We start from the raw sequence: 15,267 nt of genomic DNA, 5'->3' as shown, positions 1-15,267 counted from the left end.
TACGAGCTGAACTGATCCTGTGTGGGGTTCTGGCTACGAACTGAACTGATCATGGGTGGGTTTCTGGCTACGAGCTGAACTGATCCTGTGAGGGGTTCTGGCCACGAAATGAACTGATCATGGGTGGGTTCTGGCTACGAGCTGAACTGATCTTGTGTGGGGTCCAGGCTACGTACTGAACTGATCATGGGTGGGTTTCTGGCTACGAGCTAAACTGATCCTGTGAGGGGTTCTGGCCACGAAATGAACTGATCATGGGTGGGTTCTGGCTACGAGCTGAACTGATCTTGTGTGGGGTCCAGGCTACGTACTGAACTGATCATGGGTGGGGTTGTGGCTACGAACTGAACTGATCTTGGGTGGGGTTCTGGCTACGAGCTGAACTGATCCTGTGTGGGGTTCTGGCTACGAACTGAACTGATCATGGGTGGGTTTCTGGCTACGAACTGAACTGATCTTAGGTGGGGTTCTGGCTACGAGCTGAACTGATCTTGTGTGGGGTCCAGGCTACGTACTGAACTGATCATGGGTGGGGTTTTGGCTACGAACCGAACTAATCTTGGATAGTGTTCTGGCTACGAACTGAACTGATCCTGTGTGGGGTTCTGGCTACGAACTGAACTGATCATGGGTGGGGTTCTGGCTACGAACTGAACTGATCTTAGGTGGGGTTCTGGCTACGAGCTGAACTGATCATGGGTGGAATCCTGGCCAGGAACTGAACAGTGAAAGTAGGAGGAGCAGTTCTCGGTCTGTATTTTTATCATATTCGATTCCTGGCTACCAACTGAACAGTGAAAATATCAGTTCAGTTCGTGGCCATGCCTCACGCTAACCCGACCTGATCCTCAATTTGAACTCATCACGTCCTACGTGTGAATTTATCCTGGTTGCAAAATTTGAGAAAGTCAAATATGATTGAATGAAATTTTTACAGAATTATATTACATGGCACTTTTTTATAATAACGTTAAAAGCTTTTGAAGACTTTGCTGGTGTTAACTTTTTGGGATATAAGCCTAAAAAGATGTTCTTAAAATGTTCTTATTTTGGGAATAATTTTAGTGTAATCCGCTCAGAAATTGCACATCTGCAAGTCTGCAAAGCCTTTAAATGTTCTTTAGAATGTTCTTAAATTTTTTGGCATCAAAGCTAAATGCTCTTATATACAAATTGTTCTTACAAAAAAAACTTTTACTGAGCCTATTATTGGCTTTTGAGTAGTGCATAAGGTCCATCGTTAGAATGTAATCAGCAAAATTGTATGGTGATAGTATCTTGGTTATCAACTGTTCTTAAGTTTCAACCACATTATGCTAAGAAATTATTGAAAAGTCAATCAATTTTGGAATCTCTTGGAGAAGTGTTCTCTTTCTAGACTCAATTCTCTTTTTTTATAAGAACCATCAATTTTTGTCAAGGCCTGAGTGTTGTTATTTTTCATTAGGCACTTTGAGCCTCCCATTTCTTGACTATTTTCTAACATATGTTGAAAGATAATATCTCTGTGAGCTAAGAATTCTTATAAATGAAAGTATCCACTTCCATAGCTTAAAACGTCTTCCTTATCTTTTCTTTTCACTGTTTTTTGTAAGAACCAAAAAGATTATACTCTTATAAAAAGTTCAAGTTTACAGTTTTGGTTATTTTCAAGCTTTAGAAAGAACGGAATTATCATTTCTTTGAAATCAACTTTAGGATAAAAAAAACACTTTTTTTAAATTCAAATCTCATATCATTTTAATCAACTATCTTAGTTTTTCTTGCCCAAAATTTTTCTTATAAAATTGTTCTTACAACAACAACTAAAATCACTTGAAAATATAGCTAATTAGGTCAGAAAAGATGTTGTTGATGGTTAAAGTAATCAAGGTTATTGCCCGGTTGTCAATTACATTGTAGAAGAAATCCTTTTCTTGTTTTCCAAAGTCATCATTATGAATATAGGGGGACTAAATTTGCTTAGTTATTGATGTTGATGCTAAAAGCAGCGAGTCAGTAATTTGAAGAGTGAAAATGAATAGTAGAGTGTTTTTATTTAGTTTAGCGATTAAATTTCAATCGAAATGACGGGTCTGTCTTTACATTAAGGACCTTTAGCTTATAGGACGGCAACTTTGAAAAAGTATGTCAGGATTGAACAAAAAGAAAGCCCTTAGGGATTGATATCTCCATTGCAGCTAGATTCTATTCTTTTCATATCAAATTTCTCACGAGAATAGTGGGTTTTAGTAGGGTAATCAATGGACGTTTTCTAATTTCAACAAGACGACTTGAAAATGATGTTGACGTCGTCTTTGGGACCGTAAAGGAAGAGTACAATATAGTTTTAATTGATATGAATCCCTCGAGAATTATAACGTTATTTTTACAAAAACTTGACTACATTTCAAATTTATCCATGTGATATTAAATCTAGATTAGATAGATTAGTTAGATTTCATATAAATTCCCCAATTACCAAAAGATTTTTGGCGATGCCTAGAAACTTTATCTGGACCTTTGGTTTTCTTTGGTTATCCAATCTCTTTTGAATGCTTAGCCCACTTGGCATCTCACTTTTGAACGAATAAGTAATTTTGCTTTTTCCCTTTTAAGAAGGAAATGGAGTTTTGATGTTTGTTTATTGTGAGACTTCAAAAATAACTTGGACAATCATGAGTTCTTACTGTACTGGGAATCCTTGTAGGGGTTTCTTTTATCGAAATAAGGGGGGGGGGGTTAAGTAGCCTTCATTTTTGGAAATACTTTTTTATAAAAAAAACAACAACAACAACAAATCAATTAGTTTGATTGACTTTGTATCTCTGTTTTTTTTTCGAATATTTTAAATCTAGCATTTGGTTATACAATGCAAAATGTTTACATTTAATTCTGCAGCTGTTGGGGAGCGAACTAGGTAAGAATCTGCCAGGATCGAATTAAATGTATGCTGAAATGTTTCAGTCAATGAATTAGTGAGGTTACAGCTACTTCGATATGACAAGAATACCCCTGCCTCACAGGCCCGGTGAAGTCTTTATTCAAAAATGGGGTAAAAGCTTCTGTCAAAATCCTAATGGGGATAAAAATTCTATTGTTCCAAGCTCAAAAAATGAAATGAAATGTTAATCAAAGTTAACTTCCAAGTGAGGCTGAAATTGTAAGGTATTTTTCCCACCAGGAAGAAATTTTGACCATTGTTGGTTAAGTGCCTCACCGGGTCTGCGGCACAGGGTTGTACTAGACCTTACTATCATTGTAAAGTTAGGGTTGATAGAGTAGTCAATCTGTATTAGAGTTTCAACCCAAACTAATTCGAACCGCTCTACCTCCGTGAACGGAATTATACCAATGAAATTCCTCGTCCGAAGTTGGAGTAGGAAAGGGAAAGTTATTTTGTTCTTTATCCGGAAATGATACTATTTATCATTAATTAAGACTTTCGGAATAAACAAAGTTAATCACCTTTTCTTCTTACTAAGCATGCTTGTTTTCGCTATACTGTAGCACAACTATGTGAACGATATTACAGTAGTTTTTTGTTATGTTTTTTCAAAATTTCAGTCGAACCTCTAATTAGCGGACACTATCGGGGAAACGATTAAATGTCCGCTAATCAGAGATGTCCGCCTTTTGAAGAGTTTTAGAATTAAACCGTACTAGAATGAAGCAAACATTAAAGTTTAGTAGGCATTTCACTACATGAGGCTCTACTGTATCTTAAACACAGAAATATTCGCTTGTGAAATCTATGGCGAGTCAGAAGTTAAATTAGATTTCAGTGCCAGGGCAGGGGTCTGCGACAAATTGTGTTATTGTGAAAAATGCGTGAATTGACTGAATGCATGAATTAGATTCGTAGGATGTTTACTAATATTGATGCTTTTGCTATAATTTGAAAAAAGGCTATTAGAAATTACGTTGGGTTTTTTACTGTAATGATGAGAGAGGTTTTGACTTATTCAAGTGAATATTATCATTTTTTGCAGAATAACATCACAGAACTAAGAATTACAAAAAAATACAAATACAAAATTGAAAGACTCTTTAAACATCAATGTCCAAACAGAGCCAAAATAAAATTACGTAAAACACAAATTTAAACTTTTCAACAACAAAATTGAAGAAACAAAACTGTTACTAAGCAACCATGTACAAATTATCAATCATCGTTATTATCGGGTTAACAATTATTCCCGACTTGGCATTATCGGCTGACAAGAAAATCCAAATCGGACTTTACAATCCCGATGAGGATGGAAAAGATCGGAGTGTCGCTGCCACAGTATTGACTGCTATTGATGTTATCAAGGAGCAAAATAAAATTTTGAAAGGATATCAAATTGAAGCATATCTCTATTACGCGCAGGTTTGTGTCCATTATTTTCTATTGTATATGATTATTGGGCTCTTCCAGAAAAGAATTGCATATGAGGGGTGGAGGATATAACATTTTTTGGGAATTTACGCCCCCGGAAAAGCATCAGTTGACCCCCTCCCCCCGGACATTCAAAATTCACCCCTAAACAGAGCAAGTTTGTCCCTAAAACAAGGCAAATTTTTCACTCCTCCCCCGGACAAAATATCCAATATATTCTCCACCCTCTATGTACAAAAGTTTTCTGGAAGAGCCCATTCCCGTTTTATATCAGTCACACGTTCCATGCCAGGCACATATCTCACATAGCTTCAGCGCCCCTTACTTTTGGGGGGACCTAGATTGTTGGGGGGGGCCTAGATGATCTGACTGAGAATCTGGGGGCTGTTCAGCTAATTTCAAAAGATCTCTTATCTTACTATTAAAATCAAATATAAAAAGCAAAAGATTTGTAACATAAATATTAATACAAGTAAAATTTAATTTTCATTTATCAGTACTGTACTCGCATATATTTTTTATTGAACAATGTTGGGGGACCTAGCACAGGGCAATTTTTTTTTGGGGGGGAGCTAAATTGTTGGGGGGACCTTACTTTGTTGGGGGGAGCTAGAAACCTGGCTGAAGCTATGTCTCATATCAGTCACACGTTTCATACCAGGCATGTTTCGCCTGTCTATAGTCATTTTTTCATGAAAATCAAAATCAATTCAATTAAAAAAATAGTAGTTCAAATAAGATAAGCTAGCAATCGGAGCCAACAGTATACCAGCAGTTAAATCGAGTCTCGATTAAATTTGGCTTTTTTTATATTTTATTACCTTAGCAACACACATTTGGCTCAGCCGTTTGGGCAGCATTGAACAACCTTGGTCTAAACTTGACAAATTACCCAATGGAATTAAAGAAAGCTGAGGCTAATAACCAATCAAAAGTGAGAGTTAATTACCAAGGCCCAAAAGAATTTGGTACGACCCTCAACCCGATAGCCATGTTGGGTCCAAGAAGTACCTTTGATACGCGAACTATGTATCCAGTCTATACGACCAGAAATATATTACATGTAAGTTTTTTAAACATATTCTTTAAAAATCTGCATACCATTGATTTCAAAGCCTCGAAGGGGCTAGATCCGAAACTCCTGGATGGAAAATAAAGCCACTTATTTCCCATCCAGAACACGTGGCCCGTGTGTTTTTCAAACAAAATTTCTAAATATAGTGCAAACTTAACGAGGCTTCACTTTTTCTTGCTTGAGAAAGGTTGAAAGGGTTTTTTATTTAAAGAGTCGTAGGGGCTAGTATCGATTCGAAAAATTCGGCAAAACCAAATCGAAAAAAATCATCTTAAAAATTAGAATTTCCAACACTTTATATTTCCATGACGGTAGAACATCCAGCTATGGCGCGCAAGGTAGTGGGTTCGACCCTAAGCTTACTTATACTAAAGTTTCCCTTAAAAAACCCCTTCTCAAGATCCGGTAGTATTTTTTCAACCAGTTGGGATTAAAATAACGGACTGAAACTCGATTGGGATTGATAATCCCATATTTTTCATAATAGTTATATAATTATATATAATTCTCCACCGGGAACGATATTTTGGCTTTTTTTTCCAGTGGGAAGAAGTCAAAAAGGTACTTGATGCCTCCATGCTTGATGTTCAGTAACTAAAGAGAAGGATTAGGGAAAGAAATGGTGCCCTCCCCTACCTTCAGGTAGTCAGATAAAGAAAAAGTGGCCTTTGGCTCGCTCTCGACTGCGGTCACGTAAGCTTACCTTATTACACCAGTATTAGTATGTAGTCATTTTATTAACACGAATTGAAAAATTTCGTGTTAATAAAAACCCCTTTAATCAAAACCAGCCGCTGTTTCCTTGAAAAAGCAGAAAAATTCGTGTAAATTCAGATCGTGCAAATTTCAAGGCCGTTAAATACTTGCCTAATAATATTTGTGTAATAAGGTAATTACTAACTTACCCAGCTGGCACACAACGTTGTTTAAACGTTGATATAACGTTATATGGACGTTGTGAACGTCAGATAAACGTTGAAACAACGTTGTGTGCCTGCTTATATTTTCTACAGATCAGTTTTGATGCGGCCGGTGAATCACTTTCAGTAGTGAAAGATTATCCATATCTTTTCAACTCGGCACCACCAGTGTTCCTGTACGTCAAAGCTCTTGTTCAATATTTGGTGCATTTCAACTTGGACAAAATTGCATTCATTCATTATAGTGATCAATCTAAATCTTTCAATTCCAATAAATTGGTAACCATTAAATACTATTAATTACAGTTAACAGTTAACTCTCTGATTTGATCTCCAAGGGACAAAGAATTTTCTTCGAAATAGAGAAAGGTTCGAATTACAAAAAGTATTTTATACTAATTTCTAGCTGAGTCGACCAATATTTTAGTTCAAATTACAGAAAAATTCGAATAGTGGAGGTTAAAATTAGAGGGGGTTGGGCACTGTATTTCATCATGAGTATTCTTATAAAGTATATTCTACTAAAAGAAAAGCGTGTATCTTTCTATCCTAGACAGCAGATCGATTTGAGAGAGAGGCAGCAGAGAATGGCATAAATATAGTGTACGTTGGTGAAATTCGATTCGATGAATTTACGGATAAAAGTCAATATTCCTCATACTTCTCAAATGCCTTCAACGCTATAAAGGTATGTTCAATTTTTTGAATCGTTCGGGTGTTCTTAACTTTTTAGGCTTTCAGCCGAAAAATTGTTCTTTTATAATGTTCTTTCAGTATTTTATAAGCATTTTTGTACATTTTTTTCTAAGCAAATAGTATGTTCTTTGGTCTGCCTTAGAATACCGAAGCCTTAGAAGAATGTCTTAAAACCCTAATTGTTCTTAGCATGTTCTTAATTTTTTCTACTTCGAGGCCTTATGTTCTTAAATAGTTTGGTGTTCTTAAAAAAATGCGACTAAATTATTAGTACGTTCGTTCTGTTTTCAGAAAAACGATATTCGAGTGATTGTCTTCTCATTAACTGATGAAGCCATGCGTACCATGATTTGTGAGGTAAATTTTTATTAAAGATTTTTTGGGTTACTTAGTAAATACTGTACCAATTTGAAAACAAAAGGTTCAATCTTAAAATTATTACAAGTTGTAAATATAACATTCTTCGATATCATCATCGGAAAGACTTTTCCTTGTAACTTCGTTGCCAGTTCCCTCAAAGGCTGTGGTGATACACCGTTCATTGTTGATAGGAAAGTATTACGGAGAGTATTATATTGGTTTTGAGTTAATTAACAGAAAGTTTAAAAAGATTCTACCGCATGGTGGTTCAAATCAGAATAAATTTAGTGAATACACGGGCTGCAAAATTATATCAATGCAGTCAAAACATGTGATTACTCGAAAAAGTTCACGTGATTCTATTCCAATATTGCTTTACAACTTACAGCTGATAACTTTGTTATTGTCAATAAATTCGAACTAATCAGAAATAAAGGTCATGTAACAAGCACATAAAAAATTCGAGTAAAAGCATGATTTGTCTTCAGACTTAAATTTTGCAACCTTTATTGCTCCATTTGTTTCTTACCTCAAAACTTCCATTTTTGCCATCTTTTCCCCAAATGCCACCATCGTGTGAAACAAATGGAAACCGTGTTAAAAATGTCAAAAGTCTACCATTTTGCGAACTCTTAGTTACGTCAATAATGGCTGCATAAATTATGTCGGAAATATAAACAAACAACAAGAAAACGAAAGTGAAACGCATCTTAATTATGCATTCGATTATTGCCGCCATTTACAATAACATTCTTCCACTTTTGACCCAGAATGCAGAAACAAATGCGAATTTCTTTTTGCTTGGAAAAGCTTGGCAAACTTCCACTTTTGACACAAAGAACACAAATGACCAATGTAAATTAAGGTGGTAAAAATGTAAGTATTTTTTAACACTTTTGAACACATTTTGATGAAACAAATGGGAAAAAGGTGGCATAAGTGGCATAAGTGGCATAAATGGTGATGAAACAAATGGACCCTTATCTTTTAGGCATATCGGCTTGGACTTTACGGTTCGAAATACCAATTTATAAGTATATTAGCTGAAGGGATGACGTCATGGGTTAAAGAATGGAAAACAGTGAACTGTTCAGAAGAGACCCAACGATTTATGTCTCGCAATATCATTGGTTTGTCTCGATCACCAAGAGAAAAAGTGGAGACTATAACAGAAGTTGGTTTGGTAAGTCGAGACAATTTATGTCATTTTTTAAACAGAGCTAAGACATGCCGCCTGTATGTAAGAAATAGCGATACTCTTTTTTTTTTACAGCAGAGAGATGATGTAACGAATTGCCTTATTATGTCGTTTGCCGTCGAGGCTATAGAGGTTTTTCCTTTTTTGTTCAGTCACATAATTTCCGCCATTATGAAAGTAAACGTTCGAATCTGTATAGGTGATCCCTTACGCAAATCACGTTCGCCTCGACAATTGCGGATGCTACAAAACTTAACAGAACATGAAAAACCTATACTAATAAAATGAACTTCTTTCAAAATGGTAGACAGAACTGAAAATTTAGTATATATATAAGATCTTAGAGATCAGTGATTCTTCACTTTTTTGTAATTGTACTCTATAAAGTGAATAAGTCCGAGCAATATACATTCTTCAATGGTTTGTGACGTTGCTTTTCCATTTTACTTTTCCTCTTTTGTTTTAGACTAAGAAAGAAATTTGGACCAGAATTCAAAATAAAATGACGGAAATCTTATCACAACCGATCCCATATGATGAATGGCTGGCCTACGTTTTTGATTCTGTTTTGGCTTTTGCATTAGCTCTTGATAAAATTTTGAAAAGGGATCCATCTTTTGTTGAAAACCATAAAGTTGGGACGCTGGACCCTACACGAATGAACACTATGTTGAATGAAATCCGACAGTTGGATTTCATTGGTGCATCGGTAAGATCATCTGCCTTCTTCCACTAATGAATTGTTTTCGTCGGCGTCCTTAAGTATGATTCCACGCTTGGGATCCCACCATCTGGTTCTAATCCTTTTAAGGGTGCTTAGCCTATACGATGCTGAGTTGCAAATTATCATTACAGGTTAAAGAGTTAGTTCTTCCAAAAATTGCTCATCTTTTTTTTTGAACTGATACATGCTACATCAAGTGACCAAAAACGTAGTAGAAGATTTGATTAAAAAGTACAATCACTGTCATGCGCTTACGGAGTTGAGCCTTTATCTTTTATCAACGTCAATATGATTGCACCATTGATTTAATTTTAGGGTCGATTTAAATACAAGCAAGATGGTGATTTTTTATATCGTGATGGCAACATTCGATATCGTAAATTGAAATTCAAGGGAAATGAGACAAAATCAGGACTGGAAGCAATTGGATTATTTGACAAAGATACCTCCAAAATTACTATGAACTTCTCTAAATTGTGTAAGAAGAAAATATTTTCAACTTGCTCATGAAGGGGATGTATTATTTGCTTGATTCCGAGAATATCATAAGTTATCACAAATTTTCGGCCATAATTTGGGCCCTAGGTTCCTGTTTCCAAGATGCGCGAAGGGTCAAGATTGAGTGAGGTTTCCATGACTCGTAATCCCATCTCAGCCGTTCGTTAAATGTTAAATTGACGCTGGGTGAACGTTGGGTGGACGCTAAACCAAAGTAAAGTGTCAACTAGGACGGATTATGGGTCTAATTTACCAGAGTTTTCATTATATATCGACTTGGTAGCTGAGGTAACCTTTTCATGGAAAAGCGCAAAATTTGACAACCCTTTTAAAGAATTGTATAAAGGCTCTAGCCCCATGGCCAACAACTATTATTTTTAGAGTCCCAGTCTTAATTTCCATTTCTTGAAGCTCGATCTCAGAAAAATCTAGACTTTGTTTTCTTTTCCATTAGATTACAAGCAAATACCACGTGCTGGACCAGAACATATTGAGAACATTGTTCTTCTTCCACAGTCTGTAGTTTATACCATGTGGATTCTGTCTGGTCTGGGAATTATCATCTCACTCATATTCTTAACCGTCAATATTTATTACCGTGACGTGACGTAAGTTTTATTATCATATTTTATCACTGTCAACGATGCTACCATCCGTTAGAGAGAAAAAACGCGGGAAAATATGTAAGCGCAGATTTACAGCCGTAATGGGTGGTAGACGAAAGAAATAGCGGCCGTAGAGTTTGGAACAAATATTGTAAACACCTCCGTAATCTTACTCCGTCCCAGGCTATCCTACGTTTCCAAATTTATTCCGCCTCTACTAAATTATACCCTTTTTAAAGACCTTGTGTAGACGATAGGATCGTCTATCATCATCGTGAGCTTTAATACCGATGTTTTGTTACGAATTTTGTTTAGTACCATAGGCTATACTTAATTTCCCCTATACCAATTTTATGGATCCCGATTTTTCTCGTTGAAAAGTTAAAAAAGTGACGTCAGAAATAGAGGTTTTTCAAGTTTTGTAATTTCCGCTATTATGGAAGCAAACGTTCGATTTGCGGAAGGGATCGCCTACATATCCAAACATTTTCTTACATATTGGTGGAAATTACGTAACTTAATCAAACATGAAAAACCTCTGTAGGTCAAAGGTCACAACACTGAGGACTAAACTTCATAAAACTCTGGAGGCAATGTCTCGATACTGGTCTTGAAACCTAATTTTCGATACCCAGCTGGCACACAACGTTGTTTCAACGTTTATCTGACGTTTTATGGACGTTGTGAATATTAGATGAACGTCGAAACAACGTTGTGTGCCAGATGGGTAGGAATTATATAAACTTTTGTACCTGGGTTTGGTGATGGAATTCTCAAGGAAATGACGTCAAAATTCTTCGCATGTAAGGATGTCAATGTAACGACTTCAGATGTTTTGAAGTCATTCTTTCCTGATAAACCCGAACCCAGTCTCCTTGCGTTTTAAAGGTTAATATAAGGTGTATCATTGGAGAGTCTCCTGAGAACTTTTAAAATTTTCCACCCAATACGTCACTTAAACAATAGAAAAAGTGACGTATTGGGTGAAAAAAAAAAAAGTTGCATAATTTCGTGAAGTCATTGCAGAGTGGTGCATATAATGAATTATAAAGTTAATTTTCTTATTTCAGATACATCAAGCTTTCTTCACCGAACATCAATAGTTTAACATGCATCGGAAGTATTTTACTTTACGGAGCTGTCATTTGTTATGGTTTCGATTCCCGATATGTTTCGGAACACTCTGTCGCGTATATGTGTAATGTGAGTATCTTCTTCTTTCATTATTTACTTCTCTGATTACTAAACACGCCGTAATACACCCCTTCTCAGATACCTAATGGGATCCACTGGAAAAATTGGCCAAAATGTAGTCCCCAGTGGAAAATGATACTCAAATTTTTGTCCCGCAGAAAATGATCAAATAAATAAATCCTCAATGCGATTTTTGAAATGCGGTTGATGCTCTCCAATTCGATGTTCTACCATTCGATACGCTACATTATTAACAAGAAACTCTAATAAACGACGCTCTACCATTCCATTTATATTCCTTTATTCGAAAAAAAATCAAATTCCCCTTCAAAAACCGATTAGAGAGCGTCATTTATAATAACTTTTTTTCTCATTGAATAATTTTCAGATAACAACATTTATGTTATCAATGGGTTTTACCTTAACCTTTGGATCACTGTTCAGTAAAACATGGCGTATTTATCGTATATTTACTCGTGCCGAAGCTGCTAGATACGTGGTAAGTCTTTCTTACGTTTGTCAAAGTGCCACGGTAGACTGTCAGAGCACTATTTTTATACATAATACATTAGAACTACACAATACTTCAACTTTTAAATTAAAATGTCCTTTGGAATTTGACCAATCAACTCCTATCTATTGCCTCTGCGTTTTCCACCTTGTTAGTTTTTTTGGTTTAAGAGAACATTTCTGTCATATTCAATTCTTATTTTAACTATTATAATAGCGAGCTTACGCTTACCTGAGCTGCACTGGTGAGCCCTGGAAGATGAAGCACGTGTCTGTGGATAGATATTATTACAGCGAGTTTATGTATCTTCGTTTTTGAAAACGGGAAAATTATAGCTGAAACAAATCTGTATTTAGCCGGCATTCCGTAAATATTCTCTTTTAGAAATTATCAAAAGAAAGTCTTAGTATTGACTTTAATCAATTCACATTCCATATTTAGGTCATCAAAGACATTCATTTATTCACTGTGGTATTTCTTATGCTGGTAGTGGACGCTGTGCTATGTTTCACTTGGATGGGCGTGTCACCTTTTACATTGACCTCGCAATTATTAAGCAGTTTGGTAAGTTCGTGAGGAATGTTTTTGGAGGGAGGGATTACTAAAGTCTGTCCCAAAACAATTTTCATTTTTTGCAACGCTGGCACCTTTGATCGCATCTTTATTGAACACCCTCTTCTCACAGACCCGGTTGTATTTGGTAAGCCAACATGGTAAAAACAACGGATCAAAACTCGATGGGATTAAAATGCCCATGTTTTTTATGGCTGGGGATTTGAATTACATTGTTTTCGAGCCAGAAATTCAGTGGGGATAGAAAGAATAGCACACTTTTTTCAGTAAGGATTTGCTTTTCTGAATATTTTCAGCGGAAACAAAGATTAGGGGATGATATTTTGGCCAATTCTTCCAGTTGGATGAGGTTCCGGTGGGTCAGTGAGAAGGGGGTGTTGAAACTTATGGGGAGTAAGTTTGAATTGTTTTTGATCTCATCAATTTTTTTCTAGCGAGATGTAAAAGCAGACACGATCGAGAATGATATTATACATCGTTGCCAATGCGAATATCAATCACATTTTATTTTTGCCACATTCGCATATAAAGGCATTCTCATGGTCTTTGGCTTGTTTGTGGCTTATGAAACAAAACGTATCAAAGTCGCGGCAATTAATGATTCAAAACATATAGGTCAGTAGTCTTTACAACTTTACCAGCTGTCACACAACGTTGTTTCAACGTTAATATAACGTTATATGGACGTTGTGAACATTAAATAAACGTTGAAACAACGTTGTGTGCCAGCTGGGTTACAATCTTACTTCGTATCAAAAAGATTTTTTTGGAAACAGCTTATACTTTTAGTCCAGTAGAATAAAGTTTTTAACTTGAAAAAAAATATGTGGCTGAAATTTAGTCCTAAATACCACCACGCCAGGTCGAGCTTGCTCGGCTTAATCCTAGAATTCTTGATATTCATTAGGTAATCTTTTATACGGAAACACACGAAAAACACCGGTTTCATTGTTCAAATTCAAAACTGGTGGCAAACAACCGATGTTTTTCAGGTGTTTCCGAATAAAAGATTACGTCATAAATACAGAAAAAAATTGAAATCGATTTGAAAAGCTTTGGAGCCTTTTTGGGGCATTTTATAATGACGTCAATATGTGTTCATAACTGACCTCAAAGTAGTACGGAAATCATTACAAAATAGCTCTAAATAAATTAACTTTTTTCTTTTTTCTTTTCTTTTATCCCCATATTTCAGGTCTTGCTGTCTACAATGTTTGTCTGTTTTCTGCTCTTGGCTCTATCGTTGTCTTCTGTTTGTACGATACTGATAGATTCCAAGAAGGATATATATTCTTTGGTGCATGTATCTTGGAGATCACCACAGTCACATTGTGTCTCGTATTCGTCCCTAAGGTGCGTTAAATACTACATTCATTGATAATTAGTAGCTATTTATTTAAATTGTATCAATTTCCTTACCTCTGAGCAATAAATAGAAAATGGAATAGTCCCTCTCCATTCCAGCCTTGCTGCCGAGAATTTGATTATGTGTATTTTTCTAACCTTGAATATTCTTTTTGCCAATTTTTTTAATTATTAACACTAACGTTCAATACCGAGTTTCAGACATTTTTCAGACAGTTTCATATGACTTTTTTGCTTTTTCAGGTTTTGATGTTATTAACCAATTTTGAGGACCCGAATTTCAAGAAAGGGCGTCCAGTCTTCAATCCTACTGCTCAACCGTCTGCAGATGACACCAACACCAACAGTCAATGGAGTACCACTAATAGTCAATGTGCAATGACTACATCTACAAAATCATTGAATTTCTAAAGGATATCGATTGGATATTTCAAACGGTTGATATGGGAAGGTGTTGGTTTTGCACAGAACTTAATGAAGATTGCGTTATTTTCAATGCCAAATACGAACAGCCAATGGAGTACCACTAATAGTCAATATGCAATGACTGCATCTACAAAATCATTGAATTTCTAAAGGATTTCAATTGGTTATTTTAAAACTAATTAATTGGAAGGTGGTTTTGCAGAGAACCTAAAGGTCGTGTCTTTTAAATACCAAGTCAGTGCAATAACTGCGTCTACAAAATCAATAATTTGCTAAAAAAACTCGAGTTGTTGAAAAGATGTTTCACCTGAGGGACATTTATGTCAGAACAATGGCTTCTACAAAATGATCGAATTACCAAAAAATTCTTCTCGAGTTATTGAAAAGTGTCTCACACGCAGAGAATGTCAGAAACTTATTGTTGACTCTCAATGTCACAGAACTTTTCCAATTCATACAAAAATGAATTATGCAGTCGTTGAATTTCTAGAGCATTCTTCTTGGCAGAAGTTGAATTCGAGCTATTCAAAAAGTCTTTTACAAAGGCATTCAATAGCAAAGGCTGCAAAATGGATTCCATTGCTCGATGGATTTATCAATCTATAAATCCAAAAGATTTCTGAAGGACTTCAACTGGCAATTGTAATGGGTTGATGTGAAAATTCTGGTTCGATGGTGGTTTTAGAGTGGCGGTCCAACGATACTGTCATAATAACTTTCCATGGCTTAGTTTCCAAAATCATTTGAATCTTTTTGGCAATA

The 15,267-nt window shown here is 35.8% G+C and overlaps 1 protein-coding gene across 1 annotated transcript; it reads left to right on the top strand.

Annotated features, from left to right (window-relative positions):
- The first annotated feature begins 3,969 nt into the window (after positions 1-3,969).
- On the top strand, positions 3,970-14,760 carry LOC136814235 (gamma-aminobutyric acid type B receptor subunit 2-like). Its single transcript, XM_067070750.1, has 15 exons — positions 3,970-4,351; positions 5,187-5,423; positions 6,449-6,634; positions 6,909-7,043; positions 7,343-7,408; positions 8,403-8,594; positions 9,076-9,318; positions 9,649-9,811; positions 10,286-10,439; positions 11,507-11,639; positions 12,019-12,129; positions 12,583-12,705; positions 13,149-13,329; positions 13,910-14,067; positions 14,323-14,760. The coding sequence occupies exons 1-15, from the start codon at positions 4,133-4,135 to the stop codon at positions 14,488-14,490; spliced, it is 2,469 nt and encodes an 822-aa protein (XP_066926851.1). The 5' UTR covers positions 3,970-4,132; the 3' UTR covers positions 14,491-14,760.
- The last annotated feature ends 507 nt before the right edge of the window (positions 14,761-15,267 follow it).

This window comes from Clytia hemisphaerica, unplaced genomic scaffold (genome assembly GCF_902728285.1).
Source record: "Clytia hemisphaerica strain Z4C2 unplaced genomic scaffold, Clytia hemisphaerica genome assembly, whole genome shotgun sequence".
Lineage (NCBI taxonomy): Eukaryota > Metazoa > Cnidaria > Hydrozoa > Leptothecata > Clytiidae > Clytia > Clytia hemisphaerica.
This window is presented reverse-complemented; position numbering and strand designations above follow the sequence as displayed.

Coding starts and splice junctions, on each gene's coding strand:
- LOC136814235 (XM_067070750.1), top strand. CDS start 4,133: ATGTACAAATTATCAATCATCGTTATTATCGGGTTAACAATTATTCCC. Junction 13,330..13,909: donor TAATGATTCAAAACATATAG/GTCAGTAGTCTT, acceptor CCCATATTTCAG/GTCTTGCTGTCTACAATGTT. Junction 14,068..14,322: donor GTCTCGTATTCGTCCCTAAG/GTGCGTTAAATA, acceptor TTGCTTTTTCAG/GTTTTGATGTTATTAACCAA.